This window comes from Manis javanica, chromosome 1, assembly GCF_040802235.1.
Source record: "Manis javanica isolate MJ-LG chromosome 1, MJ_LKY, whole genome shotgun sequence".
Lineage (NCBI taxonomy): Eukaryota > Metazoa > Chordata > Mammalia > Pholidota > Manidae > Manis > Manis javanica.
Genome location: NC_133156.1, coordinates 56,358,499 through 56,384,882, shown reverse-complemented (window position 1 = coordinate 56,384,882; position 26,384 = coordinate 56,358,499). Strand labels below are relative to the sequence as shown.

Here is a 26,384-nt window from a genome sequence, read left to right as displayed (position 1 = left end):
TCCAAGAAGGGACAAGTGGTTACCAAAGGGGAGGGGTGGGGGAGGGAGAAAGGGATTGTGGGGTGTCATGATTGGTGCACATTGGGGTCATGGGGAAGACAGTGTAGCTCAGAGAAGACAGGTAGGGACTCTGTGGCATCTTATTACACTGAGGGACAGTGACTGCAATGGGCTATGGGGGGAGAATTGATAATAATGGTGAATGTAATAACCACATTGTTTTTCTTGTGAAATCTTCTTAAGAGTGTGTATAATGACACCTTAATAAAGAAAAATAACCAAAACTATATAGAAAATTAAGAAGTATACATGGCTTATATTTTCAAGTTTATACTCCCTAGGGTATTCAGATATAGCATTAAGACAAAACATAATCCATCACCAAATGGCATAACACAGATTACCAGCCTCAGAGGAAAAACAAAAACAAAAACAACTTCAGCTAAGTGTTTTGAAAAAGCCCACGTAAAAAACGTGTTTTAACAACAACTAGACTATATCGGCTCAGCAAAGTCACCTTTTTAATTTAAGCCTCTTTCCTCAGTACTGAACTTCCTGCTTCCAGAAACATCTTGTTTCCTAACTACCCTAGGTTAACATGCCAAGTTCCTCTGGAAGAAATTCAAAGCTTAAGTTTTTCTCTCCTGCCTATTCTCTAGAACATCTGTCCTACTCTTCTAGTAAGCTTCCACTGTGTAAATACCAAGTATTAGCTGTAACAATACAAAGAGAGATCTTCACAGCCAATTTGCATTGAAGTCCTGTACTTTCTTTTACATGTTTAAAAGAATGTGTATCTTTAAGATTGTAATATCTTAGAAAGTCCAACAAAATCTTAAGATTCTCATTCTTCTTCAGTTAAAACAAAAATTTAATTCATTATCCTTGACATAGGGTAAAAACTCTGAAAAATTCCAATTCTTCCCTCTTTCCTCTCTGTGGCTTTCCCCAATGCTCTGCTCTGTCAATTCTTTAAAGAGTGTCTGTCTCCTTTGATCCATCCCCTTTTCTCCATTTCCCTGTCACCATCTAGCAGAGTCCGAACTGCCAGTTCTCTAAATTTTTCTAGTCTCTCCTTTTTTCATCCTACTATTCAGCATGCCCTGCCTAGTCTATCTACGTAGTGTCTGTCCAGTGCCCATCAAACTCCACCCCCCTGACACTTGCCTGTGACTGTCCCATCATGTCTGCCCCGAACTATGGAAACAACATCTCACTAACATTCCTGCCTGTGGCCCTCACCTTCTATAGTCCTGATATGCCACTCAGACTAAGATTTCTAAAACTCTATTCTGCCAATGCAAATTAAGCTATCTTTTCAAGCAAAATAGCCAAACCCCCATGCTTTAAACTATACCAAACACTTAGAGGTCTCTAACTTGGCAAGTTAGATTCAATGTGCGCTCGCTTTCATATGCGCTATCTTGTTGCAACATTTTAAGTTGTAGACTTCTTCATTGTCAGTGAAGAAAGTGAAAAATTCAGTAACGAATTTGGATTCTGAAGCCCAACTACTAACATTTGAAACCTTCCATCACTTACCAGCACTGGGACCTTGAGCAAGCAATTTAACTTTTATGTGCCTCAATTTCCTCATCAGTAAGATAAGGATAGTGGCATCTAAGTTAAAGGGTTGCCACAAGGACTTAAAGTTCCAGTATTTGAGGAGATGCTGAGAAAACAGAACTGGTAAGATAAAGAAACCTCCCTCAAGGCAATTCCATTAGTAAAGGTTAGACTAAAAAATAATGGGCTATGTCTAACCCCATACACAAAAATAAACTCAAAATGTATCAAAGACCTGAATGTAAGTCATGAAACCATAAAACTCTTAGAAGAAAACATAGGAAAAAATCTCTTGAATATAAACATGAGCAACTTTTTCCTGTACATTATCTCCTTGGGCAAGGGAAACAAAACAAAAAAATGAACAAATGGGAGGGACTACATCATGCTAAAAAGATTCTGTACACCAAAGGACACCATCAGAACAAAAAGGCACCCTACAATATGGGAAAATAGATTTGTAAAAGACATATCTGACAAGGGGTTAACACCCAAAATATATAAAGAACTCACAGGCCTCAACACCCAAAAAGCAAATAACCCCTTTAAAAAATGGCAGAGGATATGAACAGACACTTCTCCAAAGGAGAAATTCACATGGCTAAAAGGCACATGAAAAGATGCTCCACATTGTTAATTAGCAGGGAAATGCAAATTAAAACCACAATGAGATATCACCTCACACCAGTTAGGATGGCCAAAATAGAAAAGACTAGGAACAACAAATGCTGGCGAGGATGCAGAGAAAAGGGAACCCTCCTACACTGCTGGTGGGAATGTAAAATAGTTCAACCATTGTGGAAAGCAGTAAGGAGGAGGTTCCTCAAAAAACTATAAAAAGAAACACCATTTGACCGAGGAAGTCCACTTCCAGGAATTTACCCTAAGAATGCAGCAGCCCAGTTTGAAAAAGACATATGCACCCCTATGTTTATAACAGCACTATTTATAATAGCCAAGAAATGGAAGCAACCTAAGTGTCCATCAGTAGATGAATGGATAAAGAAGATGTGGTACATATACACAATGGAATATTATTCAGCCATAGGAAGAAAATAAATCCTACCATTTGCAACAACATGGATGGAGCTAGAGGGTATTATGCTCAGTGAAATAAGCCAGGAGGAGAAAGACAAGTACCAAATGATTTCACTCATCTGTGAAGCATAAGAACAAAGCAAAAACTGAAAGAACAGAACAGCAGCAGACTCACAGAACCCAAGAATGGACTAACAGTTGCCAATGGGAAAGGGACTGGGGAGCGTGGGTGGGAAGGGAGGGAAAAGGGGAGTAAGGGGCATTACAATTAGCACACATAACCTGGGGAGGGGGCACAGGGAAGACAAGTAGTGACTCTATAGCATCTTACAATGCTGATAGACAGTGACTGTAATGGGGTAGGGGTAGGTGGTGGGGACTGATAATGGGGGGAATCTAGTAACCACCATGTTGCTCATGTGATTGCATATTAATGATACCAAAATAAAAAAAATAGTAATAATGGGCTATGAGAATCACTTCCATGCAAAATCCTGTAGCTGCAGTTACATACTGCCCTAGAGAGCAGAACACAGCTGGCTAATACTGCATTTGTGAATTCTAACATGTAACAGAGCAGATACTTAGGCAACGGAGGTCTGTGTTCATCTGAGAAACAAAGAGGATAACGTTACCTTTTTTGTATGTCCCATCCACTCCTTTGCCCATTTTATCCTTGCTGCTCACATCCCCCTCCATGTAGGGAAAGACTCGGGCCTGGTGAGTCCACAGATAGTCATTAGACCCAAAGAATAGCACAGGGAACTCGCCCACATCATGTTTCATCTTATCAATATTGGAAGGTACAGCTCGAGGATGGCAGATCTCAGCTGGCCACCACCTGGGAAATGTGAAAAAAGGAAGGAAACCTCTCGAAGGCTGCAAGGCATTGGGAAAATAACCTAGTTTTAGGACAGGAATAAGGAATAGTAGGTCTGTCTCTCCACATTAAAGTCTGACCTAGGGAATTCTTACAATCTAACTAGAGAACTAAAGTTAAGTGGAGAAAGCTGTAAATGCTCACCCTCATGAACATGCTTGCATGCACACCCACACTCCCTTAGATTTACTTACTCTATTTCAAGAACTCTGTAAGAGGAAATTAATTAGATATGAACAAAGCTTTATGACTGTTATGTACTCTGAAGTGTTATCTGTAAGAATAAAAACCTAGAAACAATCTAAATCCTCAACACGAAGGGAATGATAAAGTAACTATGGTACACAATACAATGAAATACAATTTGGTCTTTAAAAAGGAAACTTTCCATAAATACTATAGGGGGTATAAAAAAATGACATCATGAAATGCCCCTCAAAATAAAATTAAAGTAAGAGTACAGAAATTAACACAATCACTTTAGGAACACAATTTGGCATTAACTATTAAAGTGAGAAGCCCTATCTTGCTGGTCTATCCTGAAAATGCCCTACTGAAGCTCTTGTGCATGTACACCAAGCAACACTGACTAAGTGTTTGTAGCCCAAACAGGAGAATGGATAAATGAGCTACCCCACACTATAAGACTAAAAAAAGGAGCACTGTAGAATAGTGAAGTATGAATGAGCTAGAACATGGCACTATAAACCTCAGGAGCATAATGGTAAATGAAAAAGACAAACTACAGGAAAACATATCAATAATTGATTTATATAAAGGTCTAAATCATACAGAACAAATGTGGTAAACCTATACAGCAAGGCAAGGGAATAAAAAGAACAATACAAAATGCAGTATGGTGGTTACTGCTAGGGGCAAGGAGAGAAAGGATTCACACAGGGGGTATGGTGGGAGCCTCAAGAGTGCCAGCAATGTGCTATTTCTTTAACTGGGAGGTACACACAGGTGTTCCTTTTATTTTTTAAAATCACACATGTTATAATATTCTTTTGTACATTCCAGGTTCAATAAAAATAATTTTATAAAGAAAAAGCGAAACACAACCTGGGTATAAACTATAAAAACAATTATGTACTGGTGTGTCTGTGAGTAAATATGCCAAAATGTTAGCAATGTATCTTCCTTGTTTGTGAAATTATGAGTTTGTTTCCATTAATGAATATTCTACAGAGAATATGTTTTATTCTTAAAATCGCAAAATGTTAGGCAAGTTTTTTTCTTTTATAATGGAAAGCTAAAGGATGGAGTGGATGTTGCTTAATCAGGGAGGGTATTTTTTTTTTAAGATAAGCACCGTATCTATGAGATCTCAAGAAACAGGATGTTAAAAGAAATGAGTGCCAATCCCCTTTATGCTTACTCACCTGTATCGCCCAACTTTTACCCAGACAATTTCCCTGTAATGTGGCTTTTTGCCTGCTTTACAGTCATTGCAATACCAGTTTCCTTCAGGGATATCAATGTTCAGGCATTCACGATGAAAAGCAGCAGGGCAAGAATCACAACACAGAAGGCTGCCTCCTGTGGAATAAAAAAAATCTGGCTCTCAGAATCACAAGACTGCATGTAAGGACCCAGGTGAAACAGCTTTTGCTCAGCTCAAAACCAATTATTTATTTCCAAGCCAGGGGCTTAGTAATTTAATTAGTTATTAAAAAAGATTTTTCTAGAAGAGTATTCCCTCTCCAATATTCCTGAATTGCCCTGCTGTGCTTATATACACAGCAAACCAACACTGAGATCTTGGCAAAATTAGGCTAGAACATTGAAGTTAGAGGTAAACCTCTGAAAGTCATGTATGTGTATGTACACACACAGATTTCTTCCTTTTCACTAAAAGACACTACACTAAATAAAGGGTGTATCAACAACACACAATGATCAGAGTATAAAGAGCACAAGTTTTAACTCATGTCAGTTTGAGCTCTAAGATCATATGACTCTGGGGAACTCACTTTTCTTGCTGAGTTGCAACTGCCTCAATGTTAAGGTATTTTCTACAATGAACAATAAATAATCACATCTGTTTGAGGACTAAACAAGTAAAGAAACTGCCTAGTAGTGTCTGACACATCAGTAGTCTCCATAAGGTCAGTTTTTTCCCTCTTCTTAAATAACCTTTTTGTCTCTTTTAGGTTTAGCACTCTCATGACATCTACAGGCCCTCGTCAGAATAACATTTATAAATACATAAATTTAACATAAAAAGATTAAAATATAATGATCAAACTGTTAGAACAAGAGATTATGTTTCTTTGTAATGCATAAATAATAAGATCTAGCAGTAGAATGATTATATATATTTCAAGATATCTACTACAACTATAATATCTATGATTTTCATTGTTGAACAAAAATCACAAGTATTAATGTTGTTTGTTGACTAAGCCTCAGCTAGTTTAAGTTCCCCCCTCTCCATCTAAGTTTTAAAAACAGGAGGTTAATTATATATATTGCAGTGAAATGAATTTTCACTTCTTAAAGATCTGTCATTCAAAGTGACTCAATTTACCTAGCTGACTCTGAGATTCTCATGACTACAGATAATAAAGAATATCAGGTAAAGGATTCATATTTAAAGATAAAATAAATGCCTTATTTATCTTATGTCAGAAATGAGCATGCTTTAAACATGCTAGACTCAAGCACGTTAACTCAAAATTTCATTGTGAAGAGGTAAGTGAGGAACACACCATAGCAATATATATGCCTGTCCACATCCATCTTGGTCTCCTATGCCTCTTCTTTTACCTTGTAAAATCCTACCAAAAATTTAACTTTGCAATACCATCCTTATACAATTTCTACTTGTGCTGATTTTTTCCTTTTCTCAATAACCTACAGCAGAATCTTAAAACAAGCTTTGGGGTATAGGTTTGTATTGATAAGGCTAGGGATATATGCTTGAGACACAACTCCTTCTTCAACTAGAGAAGTTCTGCTTTTATCTGTGTTGTATACTGGAGCTCAGATTCTGAGTGTGATTTCATTTAGAAAAAAGTCTGTTGCTGGAAAACAAGTTTGAAGAACTTGTTTACTCAATACATATAGCCTGTAGTCTATGCTCTGAAATTCAGATTTAGTTATTCTTGTGCATTTTGTGGATGAGTCAAGTAGTATTATCGTTGTTTGGACATTAAGAGTGATGTGGTGTCAAAAAGTTTAATTGTCCCAATAATGGAATGCTTTTATAACATTCCTATCTATACTTAGTTTTTCTGCTGAGTCACGATTTCACTGATGGCACAGTTTGCAAACTACACAGACTTGGCACAAAAACCTTCCTTATTAAGTTGGCATTCATGACACGCTAGAAATTTTGTTATGTACAGCAAAACATTTCAATTAGGTCTTCAACAAAGGATATATAGCATGAAGAAATCTACACAGAATACCCAGTGAAGAAAGGCAAAGGGTCAGAGATGAGAGAAAGAGTGGTAAGCACATCACTTTTGCAGGAAGGACATGATAAGATATGAGATGAGAGTGGATATGAGGAAACAAATCAACAGGATGAGTCTCGGTAAATGGATGGGAGGATAGGCAGGAAAGTCTATCTGTTGGTGTACAAGAGAAAGAGGAGGGAAAACCATCTGACCTATCAAAAGAAATCAAAAGATGAAAAAGTGGCAGCTGGTGGAAAAGACTAAAAGAAAATAAACTTTAAACATATTGCTGAATTCCAGGAACTGATTCCTTTTAACTTAGCAATTTACCATATTATTATCCTAATACTCTGGATAAGCACCTTCAGTTCTCTATACACAGACAAAAAACCATCCTAAGACTCTATTCTTCCCTGTCCTCTAACACAATAATCTGAGATAGTGCGATCAGTAGTTGTCTGGCTTCTTGGCCTCTGGACTCCTTTATACTCTTGAAAAATAAGGGCTATCCAAAAAACTTTAGTTTAGGTAGGCTAAAAATACTGATGTCTACCAAACAAAAATAAAATCTAAGCATTTAAACAGGGAGCCAAGATGGCAACGTGACTAGAGCAGTGGAAATCTCCTCCAAAAACCACATATATTTTTGAAAATACAACAAATACAGCTCTTCCTAAAAGAGAGACCAGAAGAGACAGGACAACAGACAGACTACATTCACACCTGAGAGAACCCAGCGCCTCGCAAAAGGGGTAAGATACAAGCCACGGCCCGGCAGGACCCAAGCGCCCCTCACCCCAGCTCCTGGTGGGAGGAGAGGAGTCAGGGAGAGGGAGCCCAAGACTGCAAAATAGTGAGGCCTAGACATCCGCATCAGAACGCAGACACAGTGCGTGTGTGGGGTGCTGGAAACTTGGGAAACAGGACAGTAAGACCTGTGAGCGGGTCCCTGTAGCCGGTGCCCCTGGGACAAAGAAAAGTGAGTGCTTTTTGAAAGTCTTAAAGGGACAGGGACCCCACAGCTGGACAGAAGCATCCCGGGACACTTAGTCCAGAGCTGGGATTCCCGGGGAACTCTGGGTACCCTAAACCCCTGAGCAACAGTGCAGCTCGGGGGCCCCTCACGGAGATAAACAGCCTCCCGGCTGTTTCCCATTTGACACGGCTCTGCCATACGGGAGCAGCAGCCTAAGGCAGGCCATGCCCACGGGAACTGCGGAGCTAAACTCCACAGCGGCCGTACAAGAATCAGAAGCCCCATCTGCCCTCAGATGCCCAGCACAAGCCACTAGAGGTCGCTGTTCTCCCAGGAAAGGAAGGCCACAAACCAACACGAAGGGACGTTCTCCTAGCCCTCACTTGCACCAGCTCCGCAAACTATCTCTATCACCATGAAAAGGCAGAATAATTTGATACAGACCAAAATCACAACCCCTGAGAAGGAGATAGACCTAACCATTCTTCCTGAAAAAGAATTTAAAATAAAGGTCATAACCATGCTGACCGGGCTGCAGAGAAATATACAAGAGCTAAGGGATGACATCCGGAGGGAGATTACAGAAATGAAACAACCTCTGGAAGGGTTTATAAGCAGAATGGATAAGATGCAAGAGGCCATTGATGGAACAAAAAACCAGAGAACAGGAACGCATAGAAACTGATGCAGAGAGAGACAAAAGGATGTCCAGGAATGATACAATATTAAAAGAACTTTGTGACCAATCCAAAAGGAACAATATCCACATTATAGGGGTACCAGAAGAAGAGAGAGAAAAATGGATACAAAGTATCTTTGAAGAAATAATTGCTGAGAACTTCTGCAAACTGGGGGAGGAATTAGTTACTCAGACTACAGAAGCACACAGAACTCCCAACAGAAGGGACACAAAGAGGACAACACCAAGACACATAAAAATTAAAATGGCAAAGATCAAGGACAAGGACAGAGTATTAAAGGCAGCCAGAGAGAGAAAAAAGGTCACCTACAAAGGAAAACCCATCAGGCTACCATCAGACTTCTCAAAAGAAATCTTACAGGCCAGAAGAGAATGGCATGATATATTTAATGCAATGAAACAGAAGGGCCTTGAACTAAGGATATGGTATCCAGCACGATTATCATTTAAATATGAAGGAGGGATTAAACAATTCCCAGACAAGCAAAAGTTGAGGGAATTTGCCTCCCACAAACCACCTCTACAGGGCATCTTACAGGGACTGCTCTAGATGGGAGCACTCCTAAAAAGAGCACAGAACAAAATACCCAACATATGAAGAAGAGAGGAGGAGGAATAAGGAGGGAGAGAAATAAAGAATCATCAGACTGTGTTTATAATAGCTCAACAAGCAACTTAAGTTAGACAGTAAGATAGTGAAGAAGCTAACCCTGGACCTTTGGTAACCACAAACTTAAAGCCTGCAATGGCAATAAGTACATTCCCTTCAATAATCACCCTAAATGTAAATGGACTGAATGCACCAATCAAAGGACACAGTGTAATAGAATGGATAAAAAAGCAAGAGCCATCTATATGCTGCTTACAAGAGACTCACCTCAAACCCAAAGACAGGCACAGATTAGAAGTCAAGGGATGGAAAAAGATATTTCATGCAAACAACAGAGAGAGAAAAGCAGGTGTTGCAATACCAGTATCAGACAAAATAAGACTTCAAAATAAGGAAAGTAACAAGAGATAAAGAAGGACATTACATAATGATAAAGGGCTCAGTCCAACAAGAGGATATAACCATTATAAACACATATGCACCTAATACAGGAGCACCAATATATGTGAAATAAATACTAACAGAATTAAAGGAGGAAATAGAATGTAATGCATTCATTTCGGGAGACTTTAACACACCACTCATTCCAAAGGACAGATCCACCAGACAGAAAATAAGTAAGGACACAGAGGCACTGAACAACACACTAGAACAGATGGACCTAATAGACATCTATAGAACTCTACATCCAAAAGCAACAGGATACACATTCTTCTCAAGTGCACATGGAACACTGTCCAGAATAGACCACATAATAGGCCACAAAAAGAGCCTCAGTGAATTCAAAAAGACTGAAATCCTACCAACCAACTTTTCAGACCACAAAGGTATAAAACTAGAAATAAATTGTACAAAGAAAGCAAAAAGGCTCACAAATGCATAGAGGCTTAACAACATGCTCCTAAATAATCAATGGATCAACAACCAAATTCAAATGGAGATCCAGCAGTATACGGAAACAAAAGACAACACCACCACAAAGCCCCAACTTCTGTGGGACGCAGCAGAAGCAGTCTTAAGAGGAAAGTATGTAGCAATCCAGGCATATTTAAAGAAGGAAGAATAATCCCAAATGAATAGTCTAACGTCACAATTATCGAAACTGGGAAAAGAAGAACAAATGAGGCCTAAGGTCAGCAGATGGAGGGACATAATAAAGATCAGAGAAGAAATAAATAAAATTGAGAAGAATAAAACAATAGAAAAAAATCAGTGAAACCAAGAGCTGCTTCTTTGAGAAAATAAACAAAATAGATAAGCCTCTACCCAGACTTATGAACTGAAAAAGACTCAACACACATCAACAGAATCAGAAACAATAAAGGAAAAATCACGACGGACCACACAGAAATACAAAGAATTATTAGAGAATACTATGAAAACCTATACGCTAACAAGCTGGAAAACCTAGGAGAAATGGACAACTTCCTAGAAAAATACAACCTTCCAAGACAGACCAAGGAAGAAACACAAAATTTAAACAAACCAATTACGAGCAAAGAAATTGAAGCGGTAATCAAAAAACTACCCAAGAACAAACCCCCGGGCCAGATGGATTTACCTCGGAATTTTATCAGACATACAGAGAAGACATAATACCCATTCTCCTTAACGTTTTCCAAAAAACAGAAGACGAGGGAATACTCCCAAATCCATTCTATGAAGCCAACATCACCCTAATACCAAAACCAGGCAAAGATACCACTAAAAAAGAAAACTACAGACCAATATCCCTGGATGAACATGGATGCAAAAATACTCAACAAAATACAAGCAAACCAAATTCAAAAATACATAAAGAGGATCATATACCATGACCAAGTGGGATTCATCCCAGGGATGCAAGGATGGTACATTTGAAAATCCATCAACATCATCCACCACATCCACAAAAAGGACAAAAACCACATGATCATCTCCATAGATGCTGAAAAAGCATTCGACAAAATGCAACATCCATTCATGGTAAAAACTCTCAACAAAATGGGTACAGAGGGCAAGAACCTCAACATAATAAAGACCATATATGATAAAACCACAGCTAACATCATACTGAACAGCGAGAGGCTGAAAGCTTTTTCTCAAAGATCGGGAACAAGACAGGGATGCCCACTCTCCCCACTGTTATTCAACATAGTACTGGAGGTCCTAGCCACGGCAGTCAGACAAAACAAAGAAATACAAGGAATCCAGATTGGTAAAGAAGAAGTCAAACTGTCACTATTTGCAGATGACATTATATTGTACATAAAAAAACCTAAAGACTCCACTCCAAAACTACTAGAACTAATATCGGAATTCAGCAAAGTTGCAGGATACAAAATTAACACACAGAAATCTGTGGCTTTCCTATACACTAACAATGAACTAATAGAGAAATCAGGAAAACAATTCCATTCACAATAGCATCAAAAAGAATAAAATACCTAGCAATAAACCTAACCAACAAAGTGAAAGACCTATACCCTGAAAACTATAAGACACTCTTAAGAGAAATTAAAGAGGTCACTAACAAATGGAAACTCATCCCATGCTCCTGGCTAGGAATAATTAATTTCGTCAAAATGGCCATCCTGCCCAAAGCAATATACAGATTTGATGCAATCCCTATCAAATTACCAACAGCATTCTTCAATGAAGTGGAACAAATAGTTCAAAAATTTATATGGAGCCACCAACAACACCAAATAGCCAAAGCAATCCTGAGAAGAATAAAGTGGGGGGGATCTCGCTCCCCAACTTCAAGCTCTACTACAAAGCCACAGTAATCAAGACAATTTGGTATTGATTGTAATAGACCAGTGGAACAGAAAAGAGACTCCAGACATTAACCCAAACATATATGGCCAATTAATATATGATAAAGGAGCCATGGACATACAATGGGGAAATGACAGTCTCTTCAACAGATGGTGCTGGCAAAACTGGACAGCTACATGTAAGAAAATGAAACTGGATCACTGTCTAACCCCATACACAAAAGTAAATTCAAATGGATCAAAAACCTGAATGTAAGTCATGAAACCATAAAACTCTTAGAAAAAAAACATAGGCAAAAATCTCATGGACATAAACATGAGTGACTTCTTCATGAACATATCTCCCTGGGCAAGGGAAACAAAAGCAAAAATGAACAAGTGGGACTATATCAAGCTAAAAAGCTTCCGTACAGCAAAAGACACCATCAATAGAACAAAAAGGTACATCATACAGTATGGGAGAATATATTCATAAATGACAGATCTGATCAAGGGTTGACATCCAAAATATATAAAGACCTCTCACCTCAACAAACAAAAAGCAAATAATCCAATTAAAAAATGGGCAGACGAGCTGAATAAACAGTTCTCTAAAGAATAAATTCAGATGGCCAACAGACACATGAAAAGATGCTCCACATCGCTTGTCATCAGAGAAATGCAAATTAAAACCACAATGAGATATCACCTCACAACAGTAAGGATCACCATCATCGAAAAGACAAACAACAACAAATGTTGGCGAGGTTGTGGAGAAAGGGGAACCCTCCTATACTGCTGGTGGGAATGTAAATTAGTTCAACCATTGTGGAAAGCAGTATGGAGGTTCCTCAGAATGCTCAAAATAGAAATACCATTTGACCCAGGAATTCCACTTCTAGGAATTTACCCTAAGAATGCAGAAGCCCAGTTTGAAAAAGAGAGATGCACTCCTATGTTTATCACTGCACTATTTACAATAGCCAAGATATAGAAGCAACCTATATGTCCATCAGTAGATGAGTGGATAAAGAAGATGTGGTACGTATACACAATGGAATATTAGTCAGCCATAAGAAAAAAGCAGATCCTACCATTTGCAACAACGTGGATGGAGCTAGAGGGTATTATCCTCAGTGAAATAAGTCAGGCAGAGAAAGACAGATACCAAATGATTTCACTCATTTGTGGAGTATAAGAACAAAGGAAAACTGAAGGAACAAAACAGCAGCAGAACCACAGAACCCAAGAATGGACTAATAGTTATCAAAGGGAAAGGGACTGGGAGGATGAGTGGGAAGGGAGGGATAAGGGCAGGGAAAGAAAAAAGGGGGCATTACGATTAGTGTATATAATATGGAGGGGGGGTACGGGGCAGGCTCTACAACACAGAGAAGACAAGTGATTTTACAGCATCTTACTACACTGATGGACAGTGACTGTGAAGGCATATGTAGGGGGGACTTGGTGAAGTGGGGAGCCTAGTAAACATAATGTTCTTCATGAAAATGTAGATTAATGATACCAAAAAAAAAGTCCAAAAAAATCTAAGCATTTAAAAAATACGTATCCATTCATTTTAAATAATAATACATCTGTTAAACATAATTAACATTGTTATGAAAAATGACTTTTTAGTAAACTCAGTGTTCTAAATTTTGCGAATACTTTTAACGTCGCTTGTTGTAATGTTGTTTGGTAAACGTACATGAAGAAAATCTGAGCTCTTACAGATAGCTGGAAAAAGGAGTTTTCTTTAGCCAGACATCATCTATATGGTTTATTTTTAATAATTTTGTTGAAATGTAATTCACATATTGTACAATTCACCCATTTGATTATACAATTCAATGGTTTTTAGTATATTCACATAGTTGTGCACCCACTACCACAATCAATTTTAGAACATTTTTATCATCCCCAAAGGAAAACCTGTACCCACTTGCAATCACTTCCCCCAACACTAATCTATTTTCTGTCTCTATGGATCTCCCTATTTTGAACATTTCATTTTAAGGGACTCATAATAAGATGTGATCTTTTGTGTCTGGCCTATGTTAATATTATGTAACATAATATTTTCAAGTTTCATCCAAGTTGTAACATGTATCAGTATTTCATTCCTGTTCATGGCTGAATAATATTTAGTTGTTATGGACACACCCCATTTTGTATATGAAAAAGGAGTCTTTTAATAACTTGTTCAATAACTCTACACATTTCTTTTTTGATAACATACAATAAAACTCCACAAGGTAAACTTAAGTTGCAATGTTGAATCTGAAACCATATCAGTCAACTTTTAGTACTATTACATTAAAATTCATTTATCTACCTTGTACTTTGAATAGATCTTTCATATATACACAGTTTTAACATACATATGGAAAATACTGGTTTACTGAGTCAGGTAGATCTTCCAAATGTTGATCTATTATGTAACATTAAAATGTCACAGTTATTAATACCACCATGATTTCATCAGTTAATACTAGGAAGCTGTTAAGCTTTAGGGTGGTACATAATAGTTTCTCAAAATTCTAATTTTCACTTAAAAGTTCAAGTTTGATCACTGGTAACAATTTCTGTCAGTTGATTTCCTTGAACTGATAGGCTCATTTTTACCCACTGTTAAGAACATAACTGACAAATACCCCAGTATGAAAAGCCACAGTTTGTCACTAATTCTTAACTAAAAATAGTATTCTACAAATAAGGCAGCTAGTTCAGATGCAATTCAACTGCATGAACTCTTTGATATAACCATCCGTATACAGTGTAACCACTTTACATGTACTTCCCACTTTATCAAACAGAATATTAAAACAATATTTCCCTTAGGGTCAAGATTTAATAAAGTTAATAAATACCATTTATTTCTCAAGGACATTCTCATGTGAAACTTCCATGGTTTTGACTCCAAGTATATGATAACAAAGAATATAGTGACTGCTTTTACTTACACAGCTTTTAGAGCCACTGCCTTGACTGTGGTAGATTGCCAGCGATTTTACCCACCATTAGTATTGAACCATCAGTGCAAATGCCAACAAAGTAAAAAAGGCAAGTAACATCTTGGTATTACTATGAAAAGAGTTATGAAAGCGTTTTTGGGCCCTCCCATCTTCCCAGGATTTCATGGATCACACTGTGAAACCACCTCACTCATCTCATCCCACTCGGGAATTAGAAACAGCCTAATGCTAAAATTGTTTCATCTTCCCATATTCAAGAAATGTGGAAAAATCTTGGAGCCTGCACTTCAGCCTCCTAGAGGCATTCGTTTTAATTCTAAGAGTAGAATTATATAAACTTATATTTAAATGCTATTAAATACCAAAACTGTCTTTAACTTTCTTCTAAATAGAACAAAGGTGGTATGATAAATAGGCAGCAGGGTTCACCAGTTTTATAAGCAACAGGTATTACAAGCCCAAGAAAAGAATGTCCTCTTTGTGCATTAAAAAAGCCCTAACCACATCAAAGTTCCACGCATATAACCACACTTAGTATTTTTAAAATTTACTCTATATTATAAACACCACAGTTTGAAGATAGAAACTATGTCCTGGTACAAATCCCAGTCAGTAGGTCTATCTTTTCCTTAAATTGTCCTGTTACAAGTATCTTCTTAGAAGCACAAGAAAATGAAGAATAGAAGCAAGCACTACAGTAAATAGATGAGCAGTAAGTATTAAATCCTCACTTTAACACAAGCAGCAAATATCAGGCTGTGAGGAAGCCAAAGGAAAGAAAAGAAAATGTCTAATAATAATAAACTGGCTCTCTTCTAAAGGAGAAGTATGTTTTAATAAAATTGGAAAAAAGATATAAAGATATAAAATTAATTTTTCCTCCACTTTAGAAGACATTTCAGGTACTAACAACCCTTACATTGAGGAAATATTTACAGAAGTTCATAAATGTCTTCACTTTCCCTTTGTTTCTTCCCTTTAAATTCATAAAAATTTACTTAAGAAAGAACACAATTATATATCATCTTCTGTAATTATTTATATTCAGGTATCTACTACTTCTATCTGCTTTTAAGCACAGATACACACAGATGTCTATATTAATATCACTTAACATTAAGCAATGGTTTTTTTCTAATCATGGGACTTGGGATGATTTGGGTTTTATTTTCCTTGTTTTATTTTTTTACCTGTAGTTTTTTTCTTTTCTCCCCAACTTTACTGAGATATAATTGACATTATAACATTGTGTAAGTTTAAAGTATACAACATAATAACTTGATATATGCATATGTTGTAAAATGGTTACCACAATAAAGTTAGTTACCCGAACTCTTTACATAGTTGCAATTATTTTGGTGGTGAGAACTGTTAAAATTTATTCTCTTGGCAACTTTCAAATATATAATACAGTATTGTTAACTACAGTCACTATGTTGTACATTATATCCCCCAAACCTACTCACCTTATAACTGAAAGTTTCTACCATCTGACCACATTCACCCATTTTCCAAAGGTGCTTCTGTTTCCTTTCTCTTTTCTTTTTCTTTATTGCTTTAATTGTTTATTATTTTAATAAAAATCAAGGCATTCAAACTATAAAAAATAAAGCCTCTCCCTATTAGAGAACAAAAACCAAGTCTACAAGTTATACCACATTATTATTAATTCAGGATATCACTTCCTAATATTTCTCCTTGTTGGCAATGGGAAAACCATTTTTTTTTGCAATAAAAATATTCATCTCTTTATAGACTATTCATACATCAAGAAGTCATGTCTTACCTTCTGAGCATACAAAACACCAGCTAACATTAACATGCTCATGATTTCGGCAGCCCCTCCTGGGTGTAAAGTGATTAGGGCAAATGATACTATTAGATGCAAGAATCTTTGACCCAGCAGCCAGGCAAAAATCATTAGCATGGTATGCCACAGGGCAGCGGACACAGCGCATCAGACGACCTAAAAATACAAGAAGCAGGAAAACCAGGGAGGAACAAAAGAAAAACAGAGATTAAATATAAAAATAATGTGAGTTATTCAAGTCTATTTACTAACGGTGAGAAAATGTCACATATAGAAGTATACACTATTGGACAAGGGATCTTAAACACTCAATTCACTATGAATAGCTCAGATGGGAACTATGTGATAAGCTGCCACTAGGAAGCTCAGATCCCACAACTATTAAGTGAGCCTACCTCACCAAGGGAAGCCCTACTCAAACTAATGCTCAGACTCCTATGAAACCGGGATTTAGCTTCAAACTAAACAGGGAAAGGGTGAGAAAGCCAGTGTGTGCACAATCAGAACAAAAGGCCAGCGACAGGGAACTTATCGCTTGCTTTTGGTGCCCAGTACTGTGATTCTCAAAGCCTTTCAGATGAAATATGTCCTCTAACACACTCCACCAACTAAAAACCATCACCAAACCACCTAAATCTACAATAGCAATAGAAAAAGGGAAGGTAGGTGATGGTTATGCTGCAATTTTGATCAAGTAAGTTAAATTACTATACTTAAGACTGATGAGATCTACAGGGCCAGGAAATATCTTTCAAATATTATTACTAGTCTAATTAAAAGAGGTGTCAACACTACTAAATTTTTCCTGCTCAATTCCCCTATAGGAGAAGTAGGGGCTCTGGGTACACAAGCATTTAACAGTGGAGACACAGTATTTGACTTTAAGGAAAATCACTGGAGACCTGTTATTACTGAACCAAAATAAATTATTATTTTCCCAAGGAAACAGATTTTCTAAAACTTGAGACTACCTACACCCACAGACAGTTTAGGAAACCTCAGCTCTCAACCTAACTTCAGCAGAAAACACTTTCAGGACAGGAATTTCCATTTAAAAAAATTAATAAACACAAAACAAAAACCTCAATTCTGCTCTATATGCTTGTCTGAATGTTACCACATCTGACAACCATAGGTAAAAAGGAGCCAAAGGAAAAGAATACACTGGTCTCATAAGGGGAGGAAGATATGCAGCAGAACACTTTTTCAAACTAAATCTCAGATGAAATCCAAATATTTAAAACTACCACATAATGCCCAGGCTCCATGGAATACCATCATATTCCTAAACTAGTATATTACTCTCTTCTCTCTCTCACATAAAATGCTGGTACTCTGACAAAAGCTAGAGAGGCCATGAAGAGACTTATTAGAATTCATTTAGAAATATCCACTGCCAATGAAACTGAGGCTCTACAATTAATTTGGTCCACATGAGAAATCCATACCTTTAGATGCAGAAACACTGGCCGGATTAGCAGCATGGCAGGTTATACAGATGTGTAGGGAGCACCGGAAGCCCTTGTTCTGCATGACAGTGGGTGGGTATTTCTGGACACACTCTTCATGGTAAAACTTTCCGCACAAGGGCAGAAGGCACCTTTTAACATCTTCCCCGCTCTGCTTACATACAAAACAGGTATGGATTCCTGGAAAGGACAAAAAAGGTTACAAATTAATATCAATTCAAGAATTCACCCCCAATGCTAAACTATAAGGTGAAAAGTTAGTGAGTACACTATTCTGTATTAAATTCCAACATTGGGGCAAGGGGTTCCCCAACACCAGCTAGTTGTCCTTTTGACAAGTAAACTATCCAAAGATAACATCAGGTACCAAATGGTATGGTCTCAGGCCGAAAAGATTGTCCACCTAACCCCCACCAACTTCAGGTGCTAGTCATAAGTCCAGTTATTACCTGCACTTCTGACCAACTGGCTATATAAATCAGAAGTTCCAACAACCCCCTTCTTGGTTTCAATAAATTTGCTGGAGTGGCTCACAGAATTCAGAGAAACTTTTTACTTACTACATAACCAGTTTATTAGAAAAGGATGAAACTCATAAACAGCCAGACTGAAGAGATGTGTAGGGCAAAGTATGGGGGAAGGGCACAGAACTTCCACGACCTCTCCAAGCATGCCACTCTCTCTGATTCTCCTGTCACCAACCCAGAAGCTTCCGGAACCTGAATCCTTTGGCTTCATTACACAGGAATGGTTGATAAAATGACTGGTCCCTACAGATTCATTCAAGTTCAACCCCTCTTTCTTCCCCAGAAGCCATGGGGCAGGGAGCGGGTTGTGGGGGAGGGAGGCGAGACTGAAAGTTCCGACCCTCTAATCACAGGGCTAGTACTCCTGGAGAGCAGCAACCATCCTTAGGTGTGTCCAAAAGTTGCCTCATTAACATAACAAAAAAATATACAAAGACATCTTTATCACTCTGCTCACTTTAAAAAACTCCAAGGGATTTCAAAGGAGCTTAGCACCAGAAACTGGACAAAATCCAAATATTGTGATTTATAACAAGAAATATTAATCGCAGTAAGGAACCTTTATAATAGACTGACCAGGCCGACATGAACCCACTCTACAATCTTAAGATCACTATTAAGTGGAAAACATTAACAGTACATGTTTGGGGACATGACTCAATAGGGAGTACACAGTATCTACAAAGCATCTTGCCAAAAGAAAACTGACCTGAAATTAATCCAGCTTCTAGAGCTAACTAAAAGTCTCCAGGAAATTTGAAGGATAGAGCAAAGGTTAAAGGGACATCTCAAGGATGCAATCAACCAAATTTACAATGTGAAAATTTAGCAGGACAAATGCCCACTGTCTCAACAAACATTAAAGAACAGGGTGAAGGGAGTAATACCATTGTAAATTAAGAGAAATTTAAGAGACATATAAAAAAATATAATAATACATGGACGTTATTTGGATCTTGATTCAGAACACTCTGAAAAGACATCTTGGAGACAAGTAAGGAAATTTGAAAATGGGACTGGGTAGCAGATTATGTATAGGAGTTACTGTATAATTCTTCTACATGTTGGACTTTTAAGTTGTAAATGTTAGAAAGACCTTTTGAAATATATGGGTAAAATGAGTCAGAAAGTTGATAACCACTCAAGCTAAGTGATGAATACATGGAGATTCTTTACACTATTATCTCTACTTTTGTATTATGTCTGAGGATTTCTGTAATAAAAAGGTTAAGAAAAGAAAACACACACACACACACACACACACACACACACACACACACACACACACACACACACACACACACACACACACACACACACACACACACACACACACACACACACACACACACACACACACACAGAGAGCTCTCTCTGAGAATACAATGCAATGTAAGAGAGAGAGCCCAGGCTCGAAAGACAGACGGACATGAACATGAATCCTGCTTCAGGCACTTGCTGGAAACAGTAGGAACTCATTAAAACAATCCACCTCATCTATAAACAGTGAGATTACCCAGCTAGTAATGACTTCAGGAAAAAATTTTATGTATTTGGAAAGAAGTAAACTACCACCTAATGCTGAGTAAATGGCAGCCAATATTAAACTAGAATAACCTGAATTATGGTGTGGTTGCCCTATTGTAGGAAAACAGGATGAGCCACAAGAAGTAAGACATAACTCTATTCCTTATTTTTACTCCATTCATCTTTACTAACAACTATGTAAAATTTTCTATTCTCAAAAATAAACTCTCTTTACCTCATGTCTTATACAAAATTAATTCAAAAAAGATCACAGACCTAAGTGTGAAACTAAAACTATAATGTTTTCAGAAGAAAACTAAGAAAATCTTTGACAACAGGATAAGCAAAATGTCTTATGACACCAAAGAAAAGTCCATAGAAAGAATGAACTGATAATGGGACTTCAAAATAAAAACTTCTGCTCTTCAAAAGAGACCATCTTAAAAAGTGAAAAAAACAAGCCATAGATTGGTAGAATAATTTGAAAAGAATAATCTTATAAAGAACTTGTATCCAGAAAAACTGTATATATTTATATATACATATATATTTCATCTATCTAAACTCTTAAAACTCAGCAGTAAGGATATAAACACATCAACTTGAAAAAAAAAAAGATCTTAACATACTTGATCAGAAGACGGCAATAAAAGCACAGAAGAGGATGCACATTATCATTTGGCATTAGGGAAAGACACAGTAAAACTACAATGAGATACCACTACCCATCTGTCAATGGCTGAAAGTGAAAAGACTGACAATACCAAGTGTTGTTGAAGATCCAGAAGACCTGAAACTATCACAACATTGTTGATGGGAATGAAGAGTACAAATACTCTAAAATAATTTAGATGTTTCTTAAAATGTTAAACATATACCTACATATGATGCAGCCATTCTACTCTTAGGTATTATTAACACAAGAGAAAAGACAATCTATCCATACAAAGACTTGAATATTCAGAGCAGCTTTATTTATAATATCCAAACCTGAGAACAACTCAAATGTACCTCAATAAAGCTGTTTTAAGAAAGAGAATGAATTACTAATACACATTATCAATATAAATGAGCCCAAAAACATTATGCCGGGCTAGACACATAGAATTACATACAAGTTGATTTCACTTATATAAAACTCCAAAAAAGATAAATCTAATGTGTAACAACAAAAAACAGAAAAATGGGCACATTTTCTAGTAGGTAAGTTATTTCTATAAATTTGATTTTTTAGCTTTGCTGTTGTAACCTACTCAGAGAGTATTATATTATAATAAAAATAAGACTAGTAAAACTAGACCATTGGCAAAAAGGCAACATCTTTCTAAGATTAGGATAAGAGAAATACATAAGCACATACCTAAAACATTTTGTTTAAATTTCATTTATGGGGGAATAGTATTACTCCCCTTAATAACCAAAAGCTCAACTGTGTAGAAGGTAAAGTATCTTGTTTTTTCAGCTTTTTCCTCTACACTGCTGAAAGAGGCAGCAGAAAGATGAAATAACTCAATCTGATACAGCCATCTATTTACAGACATAAGTTAATTCTCTCTCTCATTTCCCAAAGGGGCTACTCTAAATCTACAATCTTCCTTTCCAATTAGAAAGTGCCTTTTCCCATCATTCTCACCAAGCCAAGAAAAGACTTTCAGCTTCCTTCTTCTAGATCACAACTCCATGGTATATTCCATTTTTTAATTTATCTCTTCAGCTTTATCCTCTATGTGACTGTACTCCACTATTCCCTCTCCTGCTGTGGAAATTTATTTCCCTACACAGTTCTTGACTTTCATCATTCAAAACACTCAAGATGTTCTTCCTCTTGACCTTATGACGTCCTCCTCCCTTCAATTACTGCCCTCTTTCTGTTGAAATCAATCTTCTGTAAGAAATAGTGTATACTGGTATTCATTCACCCTTCAACTTGGTTAGTGTGGCACCTTCTGGAAATAAGTCAAGTATTTTCTTACTACCAAATGTAACAACCTCTTTTCACTATAGAATCTCCTTGGTCTCTTTGCTGTATCTGCCTCTGGTAATGACATCCTACTCCCCTGGCCTTAACTCATTGACTAGCTCTTCCTCACCCTTCCAGCAGTCCCTTTTAAGGAGGGTATAATCAGGTACTGTCATTAGCCCTCTTCTCATTCCACAGATGCTTCCTATTCGGCAGCATCATCCATACCAATGGTTTTAATGACTTAAGAGTATAAGATCTCTACCTTCAGCCCCATTTCTTCACTATTGAAATGCTGTAGCATGCACACAGAATGCCGAAAACAGAATAATCTCCGTAGCACAATCGTAAGGTGCTTTACAGAAGAAGTCCAGCTAGTCTAATCATTCCTATTTTTGGACCAAATTACATATTACAACACTCCCAGATCTCCTTTTGGTAAATGTTTATTGACATATGATATAAACACAGAAAAGTACACTAAGAACTATCCACACATCCTAAGTATACAGTTCCTAAGCAGTCATGAAATAAACGTGCATATATAATCACCACTCAGTGACATATAAAAACATTACCAGTAATCCAGAGCCCTCCTCATTACTACCAGTGCCTCTTCCCTAAAATTTCTTAAGCTCTCAACACAGTGACTTATACTTCCTATTTCCCAAATATTTCATGCTTTCATTACTGGACCTTCTGTCCTTTCCCTCCCTACATAATTTATATTTCTCTCTTAAAGCCAAACTCTTCCTCTGTGGCATCAGCTCATCTTTGTTCACAAAGCACTTGAATGTATCTCCACTATAGCACTTTTGCACTACATTGTGCTATTCATTCACTGTGCAGTTGCTGTGCCTTCTGAGGGCAAAGACCATACAGCACCTACCTATCTCTGTGTCTATACCAACCGCTCAGTATTGCCACAGAGTAGTGTCTCCAGTAAAATTCCACCCCCACCACCACAAAAGAACTTGAAAAACTCAAACCTTCTTTGGAAAAAGACCCTTCTCTATCTACTTTACCTGTGTGACATTCATTGCAGATAAATTTTCCTCTGGGCATCTCAGTTAATCCAAGGCACTCCAGGTGGAAAGCCCCACAACATTGAGCCTCACATAACAGCAGCTCACCCAGTTTCTCACAATTCTGTTAAGAGAAAGAAAACAGATCTGTCTACATAAAAATCCCAAGTGGAAGGCCTTTATGAAGGCAAAGATTACGAAGCAGCTTTGCCATAAACAAGAAATTCCACCATACAATCAGCCAGAATTTAATGATTACCTCTTCTATGCCAGGCACCACAAGGTCCCTGGCACTCATACTTCTTACATTATAAGGAATAGAAAATATAAGTAAACAAATCAACCGGAAAGATACCAGACAATAACCAGCATTAGGTAGAGAATTCAAATAGCTACTTTGGATTGGGTGATTAAGAATGGCTTCTCACACTCTGAATGACATTTCAGCCACATGAGTTAAAGGAAGGATTAGGAAGGCAACAAGGAGATAACTTCACAGCTAAGAAAAACCATGGCATTTCTGAGAATCACAAGGGGAGCCAGTGTCACTAACTAAGTAAATGAAAGTTAGAAGCAGTAGATGAGGTGAGAAAGAAACAAGGGCCTGTTGGTGTAGCCTTACAGATCATCACACCCTCATATTTTATTCTTGTTACAAAAATATGGGTTGAGCCCCTTTGTTTTCATGTGCAGTTTGCTTTTGCTGTGATTCGAGGTTAAGGCCAGCTGCCCCCATCCTCTGCTCTCAGCCCAACCTTGGAGGTCATCATCTCCTCCTGCACTGTAGTCATCCCCACCTCCTTCTCTCTTTCAATGGGGCACCTGTTTGAACTGTGTGTGAAGAGGTGGGAGGAAATAACCTTGAGCATCTCTCTGGAAGCTTCAATTAAGGTATTTGCCTTAACTACAATTTAAAACATCATTCAAGAATCAAAGTACTACACAGAGCCAAGATGGCGGCGTGAGTAGAGCAACGGAAATCTCCTCCCAAAAACATATATATTTTTGAAAATACAACAAATACAACTATTCCGAAAAGAGAGACCAGAAGACACATGACAACAGCCAGACTACATCTACACCTGCGAGAACCCAGCACCTCACGAAGGGGGTTAAGATACAAGCCGCAGCCCAGCAGGACCCGAGCACCCCTCACCCCAGCTCCCAGCAGGAGAAGAGGAGTCAGAGTGGGGAGGGAAAGGGAGCCCAGGACTGAAATACCCAGCCCTAGCCATCCACACCAGAGAGCAGACACACAGTGAGTGGGGTGCTGTATACTACGGAAATAGGACAGTAAGACCTGTGAGCAGGTCCCCGCAGCCAGCGCCCCTGGGACAAAGAAAAGTGAGTGTCCTTTGAAAGTCTTAAAGGGACAGGGACCCCACAGGTGGACAGAGGTGTCCCAGCACAACCAGCTCAGCAGCTGGGAACCTGGAAAACTCCGGGTGCCCCAACCCCCTGGGCAGCAGCACAGCTCGGATGCCCCTCATGGTTTCCGCATGTTCCCCCTCCAGCGCGACTCCGCCACTGCGGCAGCGGCCGCCACGCCCACAGTAACCAGGCAAAGCTTCTTCCACAGCAGCCAGGCATGAATCAAACACCCCCTCTGTGTGCAGCTTCCCAGCACAAGCCACTAGGGGTCGCTGTTCTCCTAGGAGAGGAAGGCCACAACTAGCAAGAAGGGACATTCTCCCAGCCGACACACGCACCAGCTGCCCACAATTACCTCTATCGCCATGAAAAGGCAGAATGATCTGATCTAGACCAAATCACAGAGCCAACCCCTGAGAAAGAGATAGACCTAACCACTCTTCCTGAAAAAGAATTCAAAATAAAGGTCATAACCATGCTGATGGATCTTCAGAGAAATACGCAAGAGCTAAGGGATAAAGTCTGGAAGGAGACTATAGAAATGAAACAATCTCTGGAAGGTCTTAAGAGCACACCAGATAAGGTGCAAAAGGCCATTAATGGAATAGAAATCAGAGAAAATGAACACAGAGAAGCTGACGCAGAAAGAGATAAAAGTATCTCCAGGAATGAAACAATACTAAGAGAACGGTGTGACCAATCCAAAAGGAACAATATCCACATTATAGGGGTACCAGAAGAAGAAGAGAAAGAAAAACGGATACAAAGTGTATTTGAAGAAATAATTGCTAAAAATTTCCCCAAACTGGGGGAGGAAATAATCGATCACACCACGGAAGTACACAGAACTCCCAACAGACGGGACCCAAGGAAGACAACACCAAGACACATAATAATTAAAATGGGAAAGATCAAGGGCAAGTACAGAGTTTTAAAGGCAGCTAGAGAGAGGAAAAAGGTCACCTACAAAGGAAAACCCATCAGACTATCATCACACTTCGCAACAGAAACCAGAAGAGAATGGCATGATATATTTGATGCAATGAAACAGAAAGGCCTTGAACCAAGAATGCTGTATCCAGCACAATTATCATTTAAATATGAAGGAGGGATTAAACAATTCCCAGACAAGCAAAAGTTGAGGGAATTTCCCTCGCACAAACCACCTCTACAGGGTATTTTAGACTGACTGCTCTAGATGGGAGCACTCCTAAGACTAAATAGATGTCACCAGAGAAAATAAAATCACAGCAAAGAAAGAAGACCAACCAAATACTAACTAAAGGCAAAAAATAAAATCAAATACCCACAAAAGCAGTCAAAGGAAACACAAAAGAGCACAGAATACAACAACCAACATATAAAGAATGGAGGAGGAGGAATAAGAAGGGAGAGAAATAAAGAATCACCAGACAGTGTTCATAATAGCTCAATAAGCGAGTTAAGTTAGACAGGAAGATACTAAAGAAGCTAACCTTGAACCTTTGGTAACCACAAATCAAAAGCCTGCAATGGCAACAAGCACATATCTTTCAATAATCACCTAAATGTAAATGGACTGAATGCACCAATCAAAAGACACAGACAGAGTAATAGAATGGATAAAAAAGCAAGATCCATCCATATGCTACTTACAAGAGACTCACCTCAAACCCAAAGACATGCACAGACTTAAAGTCAAGGGCTGGAAAAAGATATTTCATGCAAACAACAGAGAGAAGAAAGCAGGTGTTGCAATTCTGGTATCAGACAAAACAGACTTCAAAATAAAGAAAGTAACAAAAGATAAAGAAGGACATTACATA

The 26,384-nt window shown here is 38.1% G+C and overlaps 1 protein-coding gene across 10 annotated transcripts in view; it reads right to left on the bottom strand.

Annotated features, from left to right (window-relative positions):
* The window catches only part of NSD1 (nuclear receptor binding SET domain protein 1), a 177,426-nt gene that overhangs the window by 17,977 nt on the left and 133,065 nt on the right, over positions 1-26,384 (bottom strand). For all 10 annotated transcript variants that reach the window (XM_073232711.1, XM_073232695.1, XM_073232718.1 and 7 more), the window contains 5 exons: positions 23,209-23,332; positions 18,149-18,349; positions 16,677-16,856; positions 4,870-5,026; positions 3,240-3,445 (listed from right to left, as the gene is read on the bottom strand). In XM_073232711.1, coding sequence (XP_073088812.1) covers positions 3,240-3,445; positions 4,870-5,026; positions 16,677-16,856; positions 18,149-18,349; positions 23,209-23,332 — 868 coding nt within the window. The remainder of the gene's footprint in view (positions 1-3,239; positions 3,446-4,869; positions 5,027-16,676; positions 16,857-18,148; positions 18,350-23,208; positions 23,333-26,384) is intronic.